This window comes from Vicugna pacos, chromosome 35 (genome assembly GCF_048564905.1).
Source record: "Vicugna pacos chromosome 35, VicPac4, whole genome shotgun sequence".
Lineage (NCBI taxonomy): Eukaryota > Metazoa > Chordata > Mammalia > Artiodactyla > Camelidae > Vicugna > Vicugna pacos.
Window position 1 is genome coordinate 22694516 of NC_133021.1, and position 23578 is coordinate 22718093.

Below are 23578 nucleotides of genomic sequence, written 5' to 3' on the forward strand. Positions count from 1 at the left end.
GAGTCTTAGGGCTCTCTGGTTATTTCATAAAGCAGAGATCTACAAGCTTTTTCTGTAAAGGGCCAGAGAGTCCATATTTGAGGCCATGTAGTATCTGTCTACTTAACTCTGCCACTTTGGTGTGAACGCAGCTGAAGCCAGTATGTGAGCAAATAGGGATGACTGTGCTCCGATAACACTAGGCTGACAAAGCCAAATGGCAGGGTGGGTTTGTCCTGTGGGCTGTGGTTTGCTGACCCCTCATATAAAGGATGGAAGTCCAGCAATATCATGCTATTAAAGTTGGACATTTTCAATTTATGATACTGATTCTACTAATGATACTATTTTTTTGTCAGTCTCATAGAGTTTGTTTAGGATTATGGTCCTTGTAAACAGCAGTTCACTTTTAGGTGTCAGATTTTGATAACTACCTTTTTTTTTTGCATTTGATAAATATAAAGGAGGGGAAGTGGTTCTTATGCATTAATTGCCTACCAGGAGTATACTCAGTACTCACTCTAGTGTAGTCTCCAGGTGTGGTCCCAAAGGAATGGTTTTTAACAAAGCATCAGTCTTAATATTTTTCATATTCTGTATTTTTCTATTGCTGATTTTAAATGTATTTTACTTTTTCCTTTAATAGAAGATTTAGTGGATGAGAGTTCTGAAGATGACTCTTTAAGCAGGTAGGATTTTATGGGTTTTTAAAAATTATGTTGACTCAGGGAACACAGAGAAAAGAAACTTAAATGTTTGTTGAGTGTCCTACTCTGGGTTAGACACCGTGTTGTGCACTTCACGTTTGTTACCTCCTACAGTCATCACAACAGCGTTGCAGAGTAGCTGTGCTGTTGTAGCTTACTTCCAGTTAATTAGGCAACTGTAGTTCAAGGAGGTTGACTAGTTGACCCATGATTCCATGGTTAACAAGTAGTTGACCTGTGACTTCACCTTCAGACAGCCTGGCTCCCAAATCTGCTTTCTTGTACCTCAGCATAGATTTTTGTTTGTTTGTTCAAAGAAATGAAATCACTCATTTTTGTTGTGTATTTTTGCTCAAAAGGCTTTCCAACAAACCTGATATTGATGATTCATGGCCTTCATCAGATGACGAAGACTTAGATTTTGCTCCCAAGGTAAAGTGCTTTCTTGTGAAATTAATTTTTCTGCTCTGAATTTAGTTTTATGTAGCATTTACTCTTAAAATTTAGCAGCAGTCTGCCTATCATTGTTTTATGTTTGTATTGGAAATTTGGTCAGAGTAAACTGTTCTGTAAAAATATGACTAGTTTTTTTTTTTTTTTTTACTTTGGTAAATACTGAAGATGGGGCTGAAGAACAAATGAACTAGAAAATATATAGTGACAGGAAAATTGTATTGGGAAAAGTTTTCCCACAATGGAGGAAGTATGAAATTTGGTCAAGGATAAGGAATCTTATTCGGACTTTTAAACCATAGTGACATGAATTTTATAATACTCATGCCTAAATGAAATCTTCAGTGCATACAGTTACTTACTGTAATAATCATGGAATTTTTCTGGGGCCTTTTAGTTCCAAAACTATATAGCATATAGCATCTAGTTTTTTTTTTTTTTTTGGATATTTTATATTTTGGCATCATAATGTTGTTAGGAGAGAGTTTTTTTTTCCCCCTCTCTATTTCTATCTTTGGTTCTGCATTAAGACTAAAATAATAGTTGAAATTGTAGAAATTTAGAAACTAAAATTCTATTTCTCAAAATCCATATTTTAAAGGGATTCCTCTGTGTTTTCTAAATCATTCCAATGACTATAGTCAAAACTCTTCATCTAATTGAACAATACATGTTTCCCCTAAAATAATAACCAGCTCTCAAAGCAGAGACTCCTAATAACCATATGATAAAACGTACAGTTTCAGAATTTATTTTGTATTATAGTTTTAAAAAATGTACTCAAAGTCCTTGTCTCACATTCTAAAATTTCAAATTTCAGGCCCTTTGTAGCACAGTTATTTAAACATTCAGTTTATAGACCCTGAATCAGTATAAACTGCTGGAGTTTAGGGAACATAATTGTGCATAATTGAGCACCTAGAATAAGGTCTTAAATGTAAGAAGCATTTAGTATTTTTTGAATGTGAATGAAGAGACAAATGGAATTCTGTATAAAGTTACAGGTAGTATAATATGCATACTATATCATAATTAAATCTATTTGAATTCTAAAATAAATAATAAAATAAATTTATATATCCTTTGTTTAGATTGTAAAAGTTCAGTTGTTATGATGAGGAAGTTTGTCATAAATAACAAGGAAATAAATAGGAAGTATATGATATATAGGAAAAAGGTTACAGTTTTTTTTTCAGTATCCACCAATTGTGAGCTTAGAATTTTATATTAAAACTTCTTAAGCTTCTTTTTAGCCCCTTCTCATGTTCCATTAAATATATCGTTTCAAGCCATGTATTCTCCTTAGAATTCTGATTACCAGTTCTTTCTCCAGGTGGAAAATTTTTAAAAATCTTTCTTTAAAATCTTTTTTTCTCTCTCTCTAGTAACTATTCACAGCATTCAGGTAGTGAGAGATGACCATGTTCAATTGAATGACATTTTATAATGACAAAATTAAACTCATTATTATGGCAGCATTTATAAACCAATAGTTGTAGAGTGATACAAACCAGTATTCTTAGGGATATACTATGAACAAAGGTCTCTGTTTTATATGTAATATATATTGACTTGTTTATAAAATTTGCTGAAGAACAGTATATATATACTTACATATATAATTTATATTTTTTTCTATATAATAAAAACATAAAATAGAAGCTTTTGTTCATAGTATGTCCCTAACAATACTGATATATCACTGATCTATTACATATAAATGCTGAAATATATATATTTCTCCACATACCTTGTTATATTTGTATTTTCCTTTTTTTCTTGCCTTAAGTTTATCCTTGATGAGTCATGTCTCATTTTTTCTTTTCTTCCTCCTCCCCTACTTTTTTTCTTTTTAATGATTTATCCTTAACATAATTTTTCTTTGCAGAAAACACTACTTCAGTGTTTGTTCCTTCAGTCCATCTCACTCTGCCTCTGTTGTGAGCTTATTTGGTTATGGCTTTCTGTTTACTATGTGTGTGACTTTCATTCATGAGTCATTGCTCCTCAGATTTACTCTTGTTTTTATTCTTCTTTCTTAGAAGGAGCTGAATTTGAACAATCATTTGCCTTTAGCTTTTTGACGAATGGAATAGAAGTAGCTTACACTGTTTGCTGTGCTAACTCATCCAAATAAGATACTGCTAAAAAGTAAACTCTCATATTTCCCCCGTGAGAGATAATTCACACATATATAAGTCATGCAAGCACATTTCAAAATATAACAATTACTTTAAATTTCTTAATGTTAGTTTTTTCAATAGGACTCTAAACTATCAGGGATAAGTTTTTGTTCTAGATCATTTTGGTCAAGAAAGTCATCTAACGGATACCATATTGTTTGTATAATAATCAATTAGGGGTAAGAAAAGTAACATTTTGGGAATCCTGAGGTCATCTCTCATAATCCTCAACCCATGAGAAGATGTATGTTGGTAAATGTCAGAACCAGGATTTGAATCCGCATCCGAATGACTCCAAAGCCTGTGCTCTTTGTGTTAGATCATATAGAAATGCGGAATGTTGTAATTATTTTATTCAAGTTCATACTTGTTATTCTTAAAGCTGTTATTTTCTTCTCTAGAATGTCCAGAAACCAAGTTTAACAAAGCTAATTTATGCCAGTCAGCAATCCAGGAAAAATAGTAAGTTATTTGAAGATTTTGCTCCTCGTGTTTTCACTGATTTGAAATTACAGGTATTTTCATGTACCCTACCTGGTTTTCACTATAGTAGAGGCAACATATGATGTTTTGAGACCAGGAACTAGCACCTTCTTTGAGGACAATAATTCTGATAGTAAAAATGAGGATGTGGTTGGAACCTTTCCCAAACCATCAGTCAAAGTCCCGGGCTGTTCTCATCCTGCCTACCCATCACCAGAACCTCTTCAAAAACCTCTCAAGTCTTTGGCAGGCCTTGATCTTACAAAGGTAAGTTGTTTTGTTTTTAACTTTTTCTTCCTGTGCTTTTTTCACATACCATCCCCCTGATTCTGATGATGATGAAAATGACCCCATACAGAAATGGAAGTCCTCAAGATCACGATAGAAAACAGTGTGATAACAAGAGAGATGCATGTGCAGGACTGAGATTTGTAATGGTCGGTGGCAGCAAACAGTTCTCAAGTATGCCACTGAGAAAGGAAAGAATAAGAAAGCAACTAGAAAGAACAGCTAGATGACTATGAAGATGGGGAGGGGTATGAAGGGGAAGGATAAAATGAATATAAAGATGAATGAGGGTCAAGATGAGAGAGATTTTTTAAAAAATTTATTTATTTATAATTTTTTTGGTAGGGGGTGGTAATTAGGTTTATTTATTTATTTTTAGAGGAGGTACTGGGGACTAAACCCGGGACCTTGTGCATACTAAGCATGCACTCTACCACTTGAGCTATACCCTCCCCCCGACACTGAGAGAGATTATTATACAAACACAGCAGAAATAGTGGGGTTAAGTGACAACAGGAACTCCACATTATAAAATAGGATCAAGATTATTTCAAATTCAATTTAAGAAAAGAAAGTCAGGTCATGGAAAAAAGTGTTCAGACTCTTCTGAGTGGCATATAGTTGATTTTTATGAACAACAAAAAGAAAATTTGATCCTCACCCCCCCTTTTTTTTTTGGTTATCATAGTTAGTTGGGTTTTTTTTTTCAAATTGAAATATAGTTGATTTACAATATTTTGTTAGTTACAGGTGTACAGTAAAATGATTTGGCTATACATCTATCTCTCTCTCTCTAAATTCTTTGTTTTTAAATTCTTTTCCATTGTAGTTTATTATAAGATATTGAATATAGTTCCCTGTGAAAGTTAGTTTTATTTTGAAATTGTTTATTTTTTTTTTAGAAATCCTCACTTTTAAATTAACAAAGCAATGTCTTATATTTAATCTAGCAAATTTTGTCTCTGAATTCCGTTTCCAATACCTGTGTTCTAGTTTTCCAAGTGACTTATTATGCTGTTTCACACCTCTATCTTTGGCTCAGGCTGCCCTTTCTAGAATCCACTTCACATCCCTCTTCTGTACTGAGTCTGTCTTTTAAGACACAGTCCGGTCTTCCCAGCATTCCCTGAGCTCTCCAGATGCAACAGACTCTTCTCTCCTTTGTGCCTTACTGTATCCATTCACTTCAGTTTTAGAGATGTTGAATTATATTTGTCTGTGCTAATTTGTTTTCATGTATCTCCACCTGTCCTAGAATATAGAGCAGAATCTGTCTTTTATGCATATTGCCAGCTTCTCCCAGGATAGTGCCCATGATTTTATAGATATAGTAAATTTTGTCATCTTCCTGATTGACTGAATGACCAAGTGTTGGAGTATGATGTTTTCTGAAGTTGGGTTTTTGTTTTATTTTGTTTTGTTTTTATAGGAAGGAGCAACAAAGCCAGAAATTGAAAAAAAAGAAAATGGTACTGAGACTATTGAAAGTGCTCCACAGGGACAAACAGATCAGAACAAATTGACCTCTGTTGATGGAGCACACAAAAATAACAGAAGTGGTAAGTCAGTGAACATCTATGGATTTTTTTCTATGATTAAAAGCTAATATAAAGGAGAGGGTATAACTCAGTGGTAAAGCACATTCTTAGCATGCATGAGGTCCTGGGTTCAATCCCCAGTACTTTCATTACCAAAAAAAAAAAAAAGCTAGTATAAAAAATCTGAAGTGTGTAGATCCAAATATGATATCCATTTCTTTATAAGTGTTTTTCTTTTGCCACCTTTTTTCATAAGGATCCCAACTACAACCAAGTTTTTCTTCCAGAAAATGGTTCTACCTTCTGAAATTCGAGGGGAAAGTAATTAGGTTTATTCATTTATTTATATTTGGAGGAGGTACTGTAGATTAAAGCCAGGACTTGTGCATGCTAAGCATGCACTGTACCACTTGAGCTATACTCTACCCCCTACAGTGGTAAATGTTCTCATTAATGTGTCTCTGACTGCATTTCGTAGATATGATGTCAGCATTAGGATTAGGAGAAGACGAAGATATAGAATCACCTTGGGATTCTGAGGTATTGTCTTTTATTACTGTTATTATTATTATTATTATTATTACTATTATTATTAATTATTTTAAAATATAAGCATTGAGTGCTGTTAAAACATAAATGGAGAGGTACTTTGACTTGACTTTCTCACCTTTGCATTTGGCCATCAAAATTTTTTTCTAATTTTTTTTAACCTACAATTAATAAAATCATTCTATGCTAAATGTCATACTATTGCATAGAACACTTCTGTTAATTTTCAAGACTCATCTAATGAAACTAGTGTATATAGCAAAAAAAAAAACTGAGGCTTAGAAGTCATATGAAATTGGTTTGGGTTTTGAAGTGTAGTGGATTTATAATGTTAGTTTCAAGTGTACAGCAAAGTGATTCCCTTATACAAAAATATGTATTTTTGAAAATGTCCTCTTCTTTTGTCGGGGAATGCAAAATGGAGTTAGACATTTTGAAGTTAATTCTTTGTTGATATGTGCATGTATGTCACTATTTTGTCTGTGAAAATACTTACTGCGGCTTTCCACGCTTAAGTTTAGAGTCAAGAGCCAAATGAATATAAAAGATAGCCTTGATCTAGAGAGTGCATGTGAAGTTTTCTATTTAAATGTTTGGGTTTCCAAGATATGTTTCTTTATTTTTTATTATTATTTAATTATTTTATTTTGGCAGAATGAGGTAATTAGGTTTATTTAGTTTTAGAGGAAGTACTGGGGATTGAACCCAGGACCTTGTGCATGCTAAGCACAAGCTATACCCTTCCCCTGCTTCTCTTATTTTTAAGTCTAATTGCTTTTAAAGTAGGAATTTAAAAAGAAAATAAGGTAGGAAATGCGGGTATTTTCTTAGAAAGAGATTAGGAAATCTTTATGCAACTCATTGTTAATATTAATTTTAACAGAGTATCTCCGAGAGTCAACCACTGAAGTATGTTGATCATTTATCTGGAGCTGCAGGTCAAGGAGGAGACAATATATTAAAAGGACAAGTAGAAGGTAAGAAATATTTTATAAAAAAGTCATTTAACAGAATGTTGATTTAAAACATGAATTCTGATACATTCTATCAGCCAAAGAAAATCACCTGTTGTAATGTACAGTGAGGAAAAAGATGAGAAAAGGAGGTAAATTGTATACTTTATCAAGCGTCAGCAACAGTTTAGAGTGCTGTTCAAGAAGCTCAATTGTTAGTTTCCTTTTAAGATGCTCTGTGACCTGAGGACAGTCAGGAAATGAGGAGGAGGGAACGAGGGAGTGAAGAATGAGAGGCAGAGAGGAGGGAAGTAAATGAAGGAAAAGGAGGTGGGGGTCCGTGGCAGAATAGTTCTTTGGAAGAAGGAAGAGAAGAGTATTTGAAATGTGAGATGAATGTGAAGTGAGCTTCTTCCAGCACCAAAGCTTGTCCAAGAAGCACAGCAGAATGTTTCACTCCCCCGTCCCCCTCATCATTAGGAAGGCAATGAGGACTGTGGTACCTGATCACGCAGAGCTGGTTGTACCTGCCGTGGGTGAGCACAGGCGTGTGTGGTCAGCTGTAAATGTCTGGACCTTTGTGTCATGCAGAGTGTTGCTGCCTTATAGGATGGTGTCTCATAGGTCAGCAGAAGAGAGTGGGAAAGAGGAAAAGAGCAGGATGCGTTCTGGGAAGGTCAGGGGAGCTGGAGCCTCGTAGAGAGTCCGTTGGAAAGTCTGCAACTTCTGATGCAGCTTTTGGGGAAGTGTTACAGTGAGGCGCTTGAGGCTGGATTTCAGAAGGATCAATTAAGTCCAAGTGCTGTACAAGCAGACTCAGTATAGACCAGAGTTTCTCAAATTTTAATAAGTCACCTGGGGACCTGATGAAAAGTGCACATTCTGAGCAGTGGATCTGCATTTCTAACAAGCTCCCAGGTGATGCCCTTGTTGCTGGTCTTCAGACCACGCTAGAGGGTAGACTTGTGTTTAGAGGAATCTGGAAGAAGAGCAACTGGGGAGTTCAAGACATAACAGCATCAAGGAAAAGCATGATTTTGCTTTTCTTCCTGAGCATGTTTATAGCCAGAGGGAGGCAAAGGCTTGAAGTACAAATTAGAGATGTAAGATGCTGCTGCTAAGCAGAGAGGAAAAAGAAGTGGTAGAGATCATCCATCAAAAGAATAGAAAAGGGGAACAATTAAGACCACAGATCTAGAGGTAACTTTGGAGGGGAAAGGATACAGTGAAAGGCAGGAAGGAGGAAAAAAAGGCCGCAGGTAGGTGATTTTGGAATTGAGGAGGAAACTTGAGAGAACTCCTTTTTGATGGCATCAGTATATTTGCACTGAAGCAAGATTAGATCATTGCCACTCCAGAGAATGCTGGAAGCAGGAAGGGGGCTGGAATTGGGGTAAGTCACAGCCACAACTCCTATCAGGCATCAAAAATATATGTTGCATTGGTATTTGTTATTCAAATGAGATTAATTTGAATATAGAAATATTGGCTTTTTTTTTTAAGGATAGCTAATCTTTTGATAAGATAGTTGTTTCACAAAAATCCTTCTAAATATTAGCATGATACAGCACACCAAACTAATTTTGGAAACAAAAGAAATTAATAGAATTAATTCCCTAAATGCTAATATTGTTACTTTCAGTAAGTACTATGCTGATTTTGAAATATAGAAGACTTTTAATATCTAATAATTCTGTGGCAGTTAAATTTATTTTTTCCTTTTTGATCATTGTATTTCAATATTGAAAACTTAATATACATTATTTCTTAGATGTGTCTTATATACCTTCTTGCATGAGTGGATCAAGAAACCTTATGATGGCTAAACTAGAGGACCCAAGAAATGTAGGCATACCAGTAGCCCACATGGGTATGGAAAAAATGAATATTTTTATGAGCTATTATTCTACAAGTGTGTATCCAGGCTGATCAATTCATCACACTTTGTCTGATGAGAAGTGAATTACACATTCAAATGAACTGCCGTCACAACTGTGGACTTCCTAAATTACAAGACAAATTGAAGAGCATGATAAATACTTGTAGTTTAATGGTGTCAATCGCATTAAAGATACGCTGTTGCATTTTACCATCAGCTTTCACATTTGTCTCCTTGGAGCCATGATTTGTTCCTCTGATTAAATCTCGCTTTTCTCCTCATCAACCAGCATGTTCACATTAGTATATGTGCACTTTTCTATTTTATAAAGTCATTTGAAACATAATCATACTTTTGAAATCTTAACTGCATGTTTTGTTAAACCTATATTCCTGCTCTTTATTCAGTATCTATAATGGATTCATATTTCTGTCTTGTTGCTGTCCTAACTGCCCCTCAAAAACAAAACACCGAAACCTAACGTGTTCATTTGCAAAGCAAGCTTGAGGATTGCGCTCAGTACTAACTCTGCATGAATATATAGTTGGCTTTCATATTTACATGTAATTGATTATGTGTCCCTTTTGGCTTTTAGATTCTACTGAAAAATATCCCCACTTGAAGGTAAGAACTTTTATACTTCTATCTTGAATTTTTTTTAATGGGGTACTGGGAATTGAACCCAGGACCTTGTGCATGCTAAGCAGGCACTCTACCACTGAGCTAGACCCTCCCCCCTTGAATTATTACTACAGATTGTATCAAATGTATATTATTTATTAATCAGTTTGTTTCAAAACCCATTCAGTGTGCAGTTGGAGTGAAAGATTCTGTTCCTGATAAAACTGGAGGAATGAAGGATTTACAAGCGCCCAGATCAGGTAAATATTGCAGTACAAATTTAACTCTGAAAAGAAGTAAACTAAAATATTTGAAACGCTCACAGTCTTCTCATTCCTGATCCTTTTTGTTTTTCTCGCAAATGTAATTGAAAGATGTGACATTAAATAAGGCAGATGTTATTATTGGCGTCGTTGTTTGAAAAAAGATATTTACAAGCATGAGAAAAATAGACTTTTCAAATGTAAGCTTTAACTCAGATGTTTCTATTTATGTTGGGATACACTAAAGTTCTCAGTTTGGAATCCGTATACTTAGGGACTCTGAAAGATTAACTATTAGACACTAAGATTTTCCCAGTGTTTCAAAATGCTTAAATGAATTCTGACCTCTACATAGAGCTTCACTTGCTAACATGTCAGTCGTATTTCAAATTTAATAATTTCACTTTAGTATTGTTACATTGATGATATTTATTTATTTATTCATTCACTCAGGAAGGTCCTGGGGATTTAACCCAGGACCTTGTATATGCTAAGCATGTGCTCTACCACTGAGCTGTTTCCCTACCCCCAAAGATCTTAAGCCAACCAGATGTTTTGATTAGCAGAGTGTGTGCGTATGTGTATGGTGTCTTTGATTATTAAAAATGATGGAAGTAATTAATCGTACCTTAATATTAGGTAGACATAATCTTTTAGAACAGTAATTTTGAATATTTTTGGCTTTAGGATTTTTCTTTTTTTAAGTAAAGTGAGGATTCATTAAGGCATGGATAGTACACTCTCAAGGGGAGAGCAGGCAGGCTCAGGTGAGCGGCTGCCTGGATTTTTTTATACTATTAAAAAATTGAGAGTTCTGAAGAACTTTTGTTTAAGTAGGTTGTATCCATTGATGCTTACTATATTAGAAAATAAAACTGAAAGATTTAAAATACAAGCACCCACAATCACACATTCCATTAGCCATCAGAGCTATGATGTTATCACATGTCATGTCTCTGGAAACCTCCACTGCACACTTAACAGAGAATGAGAATGAAAATAGCATTGAGTATTAGTGTGAGAATTGTTTTGACCTCCTGGACTCCCTGGATGGAGGGAACTTGGGACTTCAGGGCTTCTCAGATGACACTTGAGAACCGCTGTTTTAAACCGTATACAGGGTTCATGGGTGTGAAATGATAAAAGGGCCCTTGTGATGAAACGAGCGTTAAAGTTTCACTTCTACATTTCTTGCCTTTTTTTTTCTTTGACTTGTCTTAAAAAGTTTAAATCTGACAATTTAAATTTTTTTAAAAAGGAAAATATTTTTGTTATATATTTATTTCCTGTCTCATGGTACTCTGTGCTCTTTGGATCTAGTTTGTACCTAGACTTATGCTATTTTTATACGAAAAAAATTAGTCACTCAAGGCTATCCTTATGTAAATTTATAAAGTTTATCCAAGTCTTAAGAAACAAGTTCTGAAGATTCTGGTACACTGAGGAAAGACTGTCTCATTGTAATTAAAGTAGTACCATACATTAAAAGATTTTTTAAAACCCATGTGTCTAGAACACAATACTGTCATGCATATTTAAACATCCAGTAAATGGTTAGACATAAGTTTTGTTAATAAAAAACTTCATATATTGAGGAATCATAATTATTCATAAAGCTCTTATGGAATATAGAATATGTAATAGAGATTGATGAGTGAATCCAAGTAAGTAATACCAGAAAATTAAAAGTAGAAAAAAATGAGAGACAATAGTTACCTATATAAACAGCAATGACATGTAAAATACAATAAGCTGTGAAAGAGTAGTGTGTTTGGAGGAGAGGAGGACGTGAGGCTGCTGCTCTGGAGAGAGAACTGTGTTATTACTCATGTTCTGATAAATGGAAAGTTTGTTTTCAGACTTTTCAGACTGGGATGCTACTAGTTTGAGCCTCAGTGATGAGACTTGTCAAACAGCCGGGCATTTGAAAGTTGATGATAAGTGTCCATTGGTATCATGATCAATGACCACAAATCAGTCAGCATCCACAGAATTGAGACAGATGACCTTAATAGATAAAGAAAAGATTAGTATTGGAGCTGTGTTTCTGCTAGGGCATTCAGTGCTCCCTGACCTGTATGAATCACAGCTGCCAGAAAGCAGAGAAAGCAAAGAAGGTAATGAAACAGCACAGAGAACTAGCAGTAGGCTACCTCTGCATGGCTTCACCATATTCTGACTTTGCAGAAATCATTTTGCGGCAAAATCTCCTTTGTGTTTTCTCTCTTTATGTGATCTACAACCAGACAATACCTTTTAGCATGACATTTGCATCCTTCTTCTGACCAAAGCAATGTGATAAATAGCAAAGAAAATCAGGAGAAAGTAAATTCATTTCATTTAGGCTAGTATTTAGTATACATGAGATTGGGCAGCAGGGTTATGTTTAGAACTTTGGGACTAGTAGGGAAATCTAGGTGGACATCCAAAGATTCAAAATATGGTGTCTTAGCTTTATTTTTACCTAGCTCTGAATTTAAAAATCTTAGTTACAACTGTATTCACTGTAACTAAAAAAATCTCTACAATTAAATATCAAAATATTTCTAGTATTTTTTATGACTGTCTGTATTTTAGAAGTGGCTTTCCCAGTGTAGTGGAATTTGCTACACAGGACCTCCTTCTTAACTGTGTCCACATGGTATATCAACTTGTTTTATTATTTTTAATGGATTAATAGCTCACAAAGGATATTGGTTTTTAAGGAGTCCTTTATCACTTAAAAATAATATATGAAATATCAATTCTAATTCTGCTAAGATAGCCAGTCTATTGATTAACCACATCTGATATGTGTTCTACTTTATGGACCAATTACTTTAGTACCTTAATCAGTGATATGATCAGAGCTGTAGTAATAAATCGTACAATATTATTTTTACTCTTATAGTTTCATCTTCTTTTCTTTCCTTACCTGTAAAATTAATGTCATATTTACAAAAGATTCTCAATTATCTCCTGCAGTAGTGACTACAGGCTATAAACTCAAAGTTTTTTTGTAACCAAACAAGTGACTTGTTGGCTCTTAATTTCTTCATGAGCTTGGGAGATCCAGGAAGCAGGACTTTAAACACCTACCTGAGCTCCCTCAACACGAGAAGATGTGAAACAGAAAAACTACAAGAGAAATGGAAGCAACTGCAAATAGTTCATGTATATCATGTCTCTTCTCAGTTGATACCTTTTATAAAGTAATAAGCAGACTCTAGTTCTCCAGGGACCTAGTAGTCATGCATTTATTTATTTAATAAAATCATATTATTTTATTATTATAAATTTATTAAAATAAAACTTTAACTTATTTAGCCCTGATAATTTTATAGGCTAAATATTTCTGGAAACATTCCCTCAGTTCAGGCCTGCATCATCTTTTTTTTTTTTTTTTTATTAATGTCTTCAAATTTTTCTCCCTCCATTTATTTGTATGCCCTTTAAGTTAATCCCTCCCACAACACTTACAGTGATCTATCTCAAGTGCATGTATGATCATGAACCACTCTTTAAAGCATATTAATCTCCAGGCATCTTACAGGGACAGGTAGGGCTTTCATGGTCTGACTTCTGCCTGGCTCTCCATCTCTAGCGCCCTCTGTCTGTCCTTTGCTCTGGTGTTCTGAGCTGCTGGTGATGCCCTCCTCACCTGCCCTGTATTTCACACAAATGTTGACCCTCTCATGTGCGTCTCTCCCTTCCTGCTCCAGCCTTGCGTGCTCTCTTCCTTTCCTGCCCCACGTTCCTGGGAAGCTGGCTGACCTCACTGTTTAAGCCTCAGCTCAGGCATTATCTATAGAAAAGCCATCCCTGACATTGTTCTTTAAACTCCAGTGCCTACTACTAAAACAGGAACTTAATAAGTAATTATTGAGTAAAATAAATAAAAACTATTTATACAAAGATAACTTTAAGAACTTGTCCTCTACAGTGTAGGAGCAAAGAGGATAGACATTTAAAGAAATAGTTTACAGTTCAGCTGATGAAGATACACTAGAATAATTTGTGATGTACTAAGGTAACTCTAAGGAAGAGATCCCAATTTCTCTGGGGAAACGTAGCTATGATCAAGGAGGACTTCATGAAACAGGCTGAGACTTAAAAGATGAAAAGGAATTTGTCAGGATAGTAGAGGAAAACATTTCAGATTAAGGAATTGATAGAAGCCTAAAAAGTAATGGGGGGAGGGTGTAACTCAAGTCAGAAAGAGCATGCTTAGCATACACAAGGTCCTGGGTTAAATCCCCAGTATCTCCTCTAAAAATAAATAAGTAAACCTAACTCCTCCTCCCCCCAAATAAACTAAATAAATTAAATTAAAAAAAATAGTAATTTTGGAAACCATGAATAATGTTGCTGTTGAAGCTTGGTGTGTTGTTAAAAACGTACTATTATGAGGTAGAGAATAGAGTCTATTGTGACTTTGTATGATTGTTCTATATTTTAAAGTTTTGCTTTGTTTCTCTTTGTTTTGTTCGTGTCTGGTGGATGAATTTGTGAATGAAACTTTGAGATGTTTGTATGCCTTTAATCTGGTGACATCTAGTATTTCCCAAATAGTTTGTTGAAGTTTTAGATAATTATAAGTATTTCTTAAAGAAGTAACTATTCAGCTAAAGATTGAGTTTGAACTGTCAATTGATGAAATGTTTTTTTAACCTACTTTTATAAAGATTATGCCTTTTATCTAACTGTTTTAAGTAGTTAATTTTAACTAAATGTATACATTTGTCAGCAGAACTAGACTTAGAAGTGACATCCGAGGAAGAGAAAGAAAGACTTGATGGAAGTGAAAATAACCACTTGCAGGTATGTAAAAATGTAAATTTAAATTTCTGGCTTAATACTGTTTTCAGTGCTTCAGTAACATAACACAGATCAAAAGAAATTGCCTTTCAAACTAGCCTTTTAGAGTCAATAGATAGTAATTTAATATTTAGTTTTTATAGCATTTTATTTAGTTACAAACTTAAAATATTGTTAGGATCTATAATAATTTATAGATAAACTCCCAGTGGTCCAAAATTTGCAGTTTCAAATTGCCAGTCATTAATGCCAAGATGAAAGATTTATTCTGTCCTGTGATCTCTATGTAGTTAACTTCAGAATCTATAATCAGGGAGAGCATGGGGGTCATAGAGTCAACCCAACTGCCTACTAAGAGAATCAAACCCCCCAGAATTGGACTTTTGTTATCAGGGAACAAATAGTAACTTTCTAATTTATTTCATTTCAGTGTAGGAAATCAGTAAATATTATTAAAAATTCTTTTATTCACTCTTATTAGTGGATATTAGAATATAACATAACTGGATGGAAGCAGAGAATACGTATTGATATATAACACTATCATAATATATAATTTGCATTAAAATTTAGGAATTTGTTCCTCTTTCTGACTGATGTTATTTGATTTTGGCTCCTAGTAATTTAAAGTTTCCTATTCTCCAGTTATTAGTTCTTAAAAAAAAATCTTCACATGTACTGGAGGGGCTTACTATTTAAGGTATGTGAGGTGAAATATTTTTTAGTGAGGAAGCCTTTGTAACATAAAAAATCTAATCTCCCAATTAATTCTTGGTAAATTTAACATGTATGAATTGTTTAGTTCAAACACACAGTGACAAAAGTAGGTTTGTGAGTTCATGTTTCTCCCCTATTTCAGGGTAAGGCAAGTTAATTTTCACTTCTTAGTTTAAGAGTAACTTAAATCAGGGCAAACTATGAGTCAAATGATAAAATGAATGAAAACAAAAAACAAAAGTCTGTATAATGAATAAAGTAATAATAATTATCCTTCGTATCAAACTTTCATTAAAGGTTGAAGAAGAAAAGAAGAAGCACAAAAGTAGTGAAATGGAAGGATCAGGAAACATGTGTGATGCCAGTGAGGACAGTGGATTAATTCAGCAGAGCAAGAATGGAAAAACTAACAACCAGCAGTTTCCTACTGCGGAGAATGGAGATTCTGATAGGTAAGCCTGTATCAACATTTAACAATAGGTAGCTGTTATTTTCCTATAAAGTGACTTCTATTTGAGCTAATGTTCATGATTAATAGATTTTGTATTTAATAGATTTTGTATTTCACTAGGGATATAGTTATTTTTAATACTCTTGCCCTTTTGCCTTAATACTAGAGTTAATTGCTTAACACACCTCCATATTACAGTTTTAGAGTATTCTGGATTTGACTGTTTATTTACTCTTACCAGTGTGTTATATATTTTCATATATTTTATGTTACTAGTTAGCATCCTTTCCTTTCAGCTTGAAGACTCTTTTCAGCAGCATTTCTTGTGAGGCAGGTCTAATGGTGATGAACTCCCTCAGCTTTGGTTTGTCTGGGAAACTTTCTTTGTCCATTTCTGGAAGATAACTTTTCTGGATAGGATATTCTTGGTTGGCAGGTTTTTTTTTTTTTTTTTTTCTTTTAAAGCACTGTGAATATGTCAGTCTGCTCTCTTGAAATCCATTGACAGACTTACGGGGGTTTCCTTTTAATTTACAGGCCTTTCTCTTGTTATTTTTAAGATCTCTTTGTCTTTGATTTTTGATGGTTTTATTGTAATGTCTCTTGGTGAGGATTTCTCTCTCTTTCTTTCTTTCTTTCTTTCTTTCTTTCTTTCTTCCTTCCTTCCTTCCTTCCTTGGACAGCTTTTATTGCTATCAGAGGCTTTTGTCATCAGTACATGGTTCTGACTGCAATACCTTCCCTGCAGACCACGCAGGGAACTCAGGATCCAAAAGTCATTAAGAGAAATATAAGTAGGCTGGGGACGCAGGGGGATTAACTTTTATCAAGAAAATTCTAATAGCTTAACATAAAACTAGGGCACTTAATTCAGTTATTACATGTCACCCAAATCAGAGAGCTGCCCCAACATCTAGACAGCCTCTCCTACTGATTATAAATGAGTGAACTGATCAGTTGTCAAAAAAAAAAAATCAATTTTAGTTGTTACAGAACATGTTTCTTTGGTGAGCTTCTGGATATATTAACTTTATCAAATTCTTTTATATAAATGTCAAAAATGCTTTCAATAAATCTGAGTGTCCTAATCACATGCCATGTTTAAGCTTCAATTTAAAATAAACAAAAATGAAAATAATTTTGTTTCCAAACTCTAGAAATTGAAATGAGACAAACAAAAATCAACATGGTAATGGGAATCCTTTTTCTGTTACTACCTGTGACTCATATGAGGCAATTCTGAAGTACCTTTTTCTTTGAATTACTTTGAATCATGGACTAAACATGGCTGTTATATGAATAATTTGTTCACTAAATTGTTAAAAAATAATTTTGAGGGTTTCCTTATCAGTGGAAGTCGGGCGATAGATCAATGTGCATAAAATTATTAAGTGTTCAAAGAAGGAAAACAAAAGAAGACAAAAATTAAATTAGGATTCTGGGACAAGGTTTGCTAGCTAGAAATTTTAGAACTTAAAAAAGAAGACTGAATTTCTGACACAGGGTAATCTACATTACATTTTAGCAGAGAAAAGTGGAACTAACAAATACTACAAAAAATTTTTTTAGTTAAAATTTAGTTAAAAATTTTTTTGATCTTGAATTTTACACTGTTTTTGGTCTTTAAGTGCTTAAATAGTGTTGAACTATAATTAGCCATACAAATAAATGGGGATTTTTTCTGGCTTATTTCGAATCAGCCTCATAAGTTTTATATAGCCTTTATATAGCCTCTCCTGGTTTTCCATGTTCCCATTCCCAGAGTCATCTTCCTTAGTTTGCACTTGAAGGTGACACTTGAAGCTGCATGACAGAAACAGGCTGCAAAGGTGGACCAGGGGAAGCATATCCCTCTTGCCTTGATAGATCAGTGTCACACACAGAACTCCCCATTTTTCTGAAGCATTATTTTCATTATGGAGCCATTTGATTGCATCGTGGAAGTTGTCCACTTCCGTTTCTTCTATGGTGCATGTAGCAGAGGTGTGCTTGCACCTACTGGCAGCTGGGAGATGATGGCAGAAGGCTGCTGGACCTCTGACTGGCACTTCTGGTTTGCTGTTGTCTTTGGAGAAATCCGGGCCTGGGGCAGAGGAGGGATGTAATCGGAACAGGTCTGTCACAGGGCACCAGGGTGTACTGGAGGGGACAGTAGACATAAGGAATTTCGAGGCAGGGAAGACTGCAGAGTAGAAAGGTGATGTGCCTCAGACTCCCGACAGTGGGTCAGCTGGGAGCTATCCTTATGTGCTTCCTGAAGCCTTTCAAATGTAAGAGGAAGCCCATCAGGAATGAGTTTCTCCATTTCCAGACTGACCATGGCCAGAGTAAGCATGGATCCTTTGAATTGCAACTACAGTGAAGTAGTTGCTTGGTGAGGACAGCCAGATGTTGAGATGGGCTCGGTCTGGGCAAACTAAAAAGTAACTGCGGCCTAGTTGACACTGCAGTGGTGTGGAAAATGTGAAGAAAATCCGGGGTGTGCCTGTGCAAAGGTCCCAATTCAACTTGTCCAGAACGACTCTCTCCCTCCTCAGAATCCCTGAGGAAGAACACCTACAGAAACTCTCTCCTGCCAACACCTTCCGTGCTGGGGTTCTCGTCCTCCTCAGCAGCCCTGGCAGCTAGGAAAGCACAGCTGATTGCAATACAACTCATGTGTTTTGGGTGGGCCTTTACAGTAGCTAAGAATCTGTCCAAAGACTACCAGCCAGCGCAGATGTTTCTGGGCAAAGATTGAATCAGTAGTTGAGTTTGGCCAATCGCTGAATCACTTCCTCTCTCTGGGCTGGAGAAACATTCTGATTTGGAGGCATTTTCTGCACATTCACCTTCCACATCTGGGCTTCCCTAGAGATTGCCTTTCCAACTTGAAAGACAATCTCTGGTTTTCCAAAGGCCCTGGAAGCTTCATGATGTCCTTTGGCTCTGCCTGCCACCCAGCTCGATGTAGGGACCTTCTCCTCCTTCCCCTCCCCTTCCCCCCTCTCCCCCTCCACCCCCCAGTCCCCTCCGCTCCCACACTTCTTCCTCCCCGTCCCAGGGCCCCTTCTCCCCACTCCACCCCCCACCCCCACCCCGCAGAGCTGCAGCGGGTTCTTCCAGTGGCGGTTACTGGCAGTTACCGCCTCAGTTTCCTCAGTGGGGCGTGCTGGACGAGGATGAGCAGACCGAGTTGGAGGAAAGGGGGACCCGGCTGGAGGGCGCTGGCTTCGGCCACATGGCCGGGGACCGTGGGGCAGACAGCGAATCCCAGTCCAGAGGCCGGCGGCCCCGATCCTCCAGCCGCAACGGCTGGTGCCGGGGTGGGGACGGGGTTCCCTGTCGCTGTAGGACAGCGAGGCTGGGAGAGGTGAGGGTGAGACCGGCTCTTCCCCCACCACCCACTGGGGAAGTGCCTCCCAGGGGACCTGGGGAAACGGAGGGGAAAGGGGAAAACGGAAAACAAAGAAGGGGAAGTAGGAAAACGCCGGGCCGAGGCGCTGCCGCGTGCGCTCGCGGGGAGGCTGGGAGGGAGGCGCGCGAGGATGCCTTTCAGTTGAGTTTGGTGACCTATGCGCTTTAGGACCTGGGATATCCAGATCTCCGCCTGGGTTTAGGAAGTTCTCAGCCATTTTTTCTTTAAATAAGCTTTCTGCCACCTTCTCCATATCTTCTCGTTCTGGAACTGCAATAATTTATGAATTATTTCTTTTGATGGTATCTGGTAATTCACGTAGGTTTTCTTCACACTTTTTCATTTTTTTTTTCTTTCCTTCTCTGACTGGATAATTTCAGAGCTCCTATCTCTCTTTTTTTTTTTTGAACTTTTTTATTAATTTTTTTTGTTTAATTTCTTTGTATTTTTTTTCCTGCAAGACTTGGTGTTGGTGGCACTGTTGTAGTTTATCTTCAATCCCAAATTCCATGAAACAGAAATCAGAAGTAAAGGTTGAGAGGGGAGGAAGGAGGGAGGCAGGCCAAGGAGCAAACAGTTTGACTAGAAAAAAGAAGAGGTTGTATGTGGTGGGCATTCCCAGGCAAGGCCATTTCTCAAGGGAGGGGGTTGGCAGGCAGCTTGCCTTTGCCTCATGCAGGCGAAGGAGGAAAGATCCTCTGGGGACCAGACAGTCCCCTCCTTCCTAGGGCTTCCTGCCCCCAGCGGAAAAGCTAGTACCTGGGATCAGCCACCACCTCAAACAGGGCTCTCCACCCACCTCGCACCCCGGGTTGACTCCCACCTCTGCCCTGCCTGGAAAGTGTATGAGAGATTGGCTTCCTTTGATCAACCTCCTTCTGTTGTTTTCCCATTTCACAAGATTCTGATATGATGGGGGAAGGGATGTAATCCACTTAGAGACTGCTGAACAGCTTCTTCTGCCCTGTAAGCTCCTATTACTTTGTTCAGTCTCCAGAATTGCCTCCCCCCTCCCCCCACCCCCACTGCCAGAGTTGGGGAGTGGGGTCCTTGCTCAGCTGCCTCTAACCCTCTGCAGTAGAAATGTCTTCTTCAGGCTCCTTAGAAATTTAATCAAAGGCCACAAGTGAGTTCAGACCAACCAAATAAACTTTTAGGGGGAGAGAGAAGGGTGGGAGAGGTCAGGGTGTGGACTTGGCCACATTGGACATTTTCTTTCCTTTACACATTGCTCTTGACATGCCATGCTACCCTAGCGGGTGGGATGAGGGGCTGACTATTGAGGAGAGAAAGAGGGAGAAGATGCTGGGAGCACTTGGATTTTTCATTCCCCTTATTTCCTTCAGGGAAGGACGGAGTTAGGCAAAAACCCTAGCTCAGTGCTTGGAGGTGAGATAGGATCCTGCAGGGTCAGAGATGGAGGCTGCACCCCCTCCAGCTTTTTCACGACGCCTCAAGAGGAATGCCAGGCCCCTTGGGTCAGGGAGTCACAGCAACTCGGCCAGTGCCTTGCCCAGTACAGTCTTCCCCAGTATATAGTATACCCCTCTCAATTTTCTTCTTCCTTTTCACTCAGCTTCCAGGAGACTCCTCAGGACACCAAACCCCCACCCTCATTGAAGTTCAGGTCTAAAGAAAAGGTGGGGAGGGGGCAATGGTCTGACTTCTAATTGTGTGTCTCAGAGAAGAGAGAGACTCTGAGCGAGAAAAGCCCTTCATATGTAAACAATCTAGAGAGTGAAGGGGTGGATGGGGAAAGAAATGAGGACGACAGAGAAGGAGCCATAGGAAATGAGAGAATCTGAAAGAAGGAAGGGAAAGAAAAAGCAAGAGATAGAAACCGAGGGGGACAGAAAATAAAGCAAAGGGAGAAGACAAAGAAAGATAGGAGAAAAAACCACCAGGCGTAGGAAAAGAGAAAAAGGCAGGTCAGAGGAATGAACAGGCAGCGACCGAAGCCAGAACTAGGCCAGGAAGGAGCCTCAGGTGAGGAGCTGGGAGAACAGGAACGCCAGGCTGAGGTCCAGGAAGGCCACGGCTCCCACCACCAGCGGGTTGGCAGCTCCCGGCTGGGCGGGCCTTTCGGTTGCGGCAGGCTCCTCAGCCTCTTCCACCAGGCACCCAGCTTCCGGACTCCTCGAAGACAGGCCGCTCAGGACTGGGGAGGTCATGGGCTCCGGTCCTGAGCCTCCTGGGGTCCTCAGCTGAGGCAAGGGTTCTTCATCCTCCCCCTCCTCCTCTCGAGAAGAGAGGAGGGGGTGGGGAGCGGAGGAGACGAGAAAGAAGAGACAGTGGCGATGGTAGCGTTGGGGGGCGGGGATGCCTGGGCAGAAAAGGATGGATGCCTGCTAAACCTGGGTTGAGGGAGGAGGCGAGTAGAGAGGAGAGTGAGAGGCACGGAGACCCCCAGGGTAGAAAGAAACCCTGGGATGCGGGCAGGGAGTTGGGTGAGGCTGAGGGGGCAGAGTTCCTACCTGTTAACCACCGATTCTTGCTTCTGCTTGATCCACTCTGCTGTCAGTGCTCTTTCTTGCATTTTCCCTATCATTCAATGTATTCTTTAGCTTCAGAATTTTCATTTGGTTCTTGTTTTTGGTTTCGATCTCTTTGTTAAACTTCTCATTTTATTTATGTATCTTACTGATTCTGTTGCAGTCTTTCTGTGTTTTCTTGTAGCTCACTGAGTGTCCTTAAAACTACCGTTTTGAATCCTTCATGGGTTGATTGCAGATCTCCATGTCTTTGGGATTGGTTCCTGGAAGATTATTATGATCCTTTGGTGGGTCATTTTTTCTTGATTCTTCACATTCCTTGAAGTTTTGTATTGCTGTCTTTGCACTGGAAGTAGCAGTCACCTCTTCCAGTCTTTAATAACTGCCCTCTCCAAGGTGTCTAGACTTGTGTTTTTTTGCTCCAGTGGTGTGCTGGAACTTCTCTCCTGGAAACATGAATTTCCACAAAGGCTCTCTTGTCTGTGTGTGATTATCTAAGACAGTGTTTTCCAGGGATTCCCTGGACATGGTAAGAGTGGCTGGAGCTAGTTCATGAGCCATGCAGGGTCTGCAGCTGGGATGTGGTCTGTATGTCTGTTTCCTGACACATGGGTGGGCAGGACTCTTCCCAGGCCCCTTAGTGTGTGGTGCCAGATCCCACAACTCCTGCAAAGCCACCTTGTTTGTGGATGGATGCCAAAGTGTTGGGGGGACATGATAAGGTTCCTTTTTCAGCCATGATGCTGATGTTACCCCAACATGTGTTTTAAAAGTAAATGTTTCCCCTCAAGGTATTTCCTTGATTTATTCTTTCATGTTATATGTACTTCATATTATTTTTTAAAAAGTTATTTAAATTAATCATTATTGTATTTAAAAAGAGAATAGAAAATTATAGTACAAACCTAATTATTACTCCCTTGTGTAAGAGTCATTGCTTTTAGGCAGTGAACTCCAGCTTTTTTTAGTGTAGCCTTTGATATTGTTCAGAATTTCTTCCCAGGCTCATCTCTCTACTTGGCTTCCATGTATTTTGTATTCTTCCTTCCAATTTCCTAGGACACACCTAGATGCCATGTGTCTAATCTTTGTGCTCACGTTCTAATCTCTAAGTAGAATAATTTTCTCCCATTTCTTTTCCTCATGACCTCCTGTTTATTTCCCCTCTTCTGTAAAGGCTTCTTTATGCTCAGTTGTTACTTTCCATGTGTCAGCTCTTACATATCACATTGTATCATAGTTGTATATCTGTCTTTGAAGCAAGAATTTATATTTCCTTGCATATGGTTGCTACTTCATAACCATTTTGTGAATTAATAAATGACCTAAGATGGGTAAGAGTTGGAATTTTACAAAAATTGTTTTTTTATCTATTAGTGGAATTATTTTTCAAAAAATTGGGTTTTTAATGGATTTTTTTTTAAAGTAGCAGTCCTGGCTTGGATATGAAGGAATTAAAGAAAAATGAAAATGAAAAATGGACATCCAAAGCATCTGTGATTTCACCAGCGTTTGAGAAGGCTGACTCACTGGCTGGTGGTCTCCTACAAGAGAATGATGACAGCAGTTTAAGTGAAGTACATCAAGATGATGGCAGGTAAAATCTACAAATTCTTTATTTCTAGATGAAGAAATATGAGCAGTGATTACCTTCTCTGGATATAGAACAGCGGAATATAGTGGACAGGCCAAGGCAAGAGAATTCTCAACTATCTCAGACAAACACTGCCGAAAGGTTAAGATGAAGTCAAATGCCTTTGACTGGAAGTAGTTTCAATAAATAGTCCCCATGGAAGCCGGGCTATAGTGAATCCATGTAAACAGCTCC

The 23578-nt window shown here is 37.8% G+C and overlaps 1 protein-coding gene and 1 pseudogene across 7 annotated transcripts in view; one reads left to right on the plus strand and one right to left on the minus strand.

Moving 5' to 3' along the window:
- The window catches only part of ANKRD26 (ankyrin repeat domain containing 26), a 73247-nt gene that overhangs the window by 12351 nt on the left and 37318 nt on the right, over positions 1-23578 (plus strand). For 2 of the 7 annotated variants that reach the window (XM_031676446.2, XM_031676449.2), the window contains exons 6-18: positions 626-668; positions 1046-1118; positions 3724-3784; positions 3873-4072; positions 5523-5652; positions 6110-6171; positions 7064-7157; positions 8905-9003; positions 9608-9636; positions 9821-9893; positions 14623-14696; positions 15708-15862; positions 23177-23347. In XM_031676446.2, the coding sequence (XP_031532306.2) occupies positions 626-668; positions 1046-1118; positions 3724-3784; positions 3873-4072; positions 5523-5652; positions 6110-6171; positions 7064-7157; positions 8905-9003; positions 9608-9636; positions 9821-9893; positions 14623-14696; positions 15708-15862; positions 23177-23347 (1264 nt within the window). The remainder of the gene's footprint in view (positions 1-625; positions 669-1045; positions 1119-3723; positions 3785-3872; positions 4073-5522; positions 5653-6109; positions 6172-7063; positions 7158-8904; positions 9004-9607; positions 9637-9820; positions 9894-14622; positions 14697-15707; positions 15863-23176; positions 23348-23578) is intronic. The other 5 variants (XM_031676447.2, XM_031676450.2, XM_031676451.2 and 2 more) reach the window with 3 other exon arrangements.
- On the minus strand, positions 17410-18775 carry LOC116279842 (cyclin-I pseudogene; annotated as a pseudogene).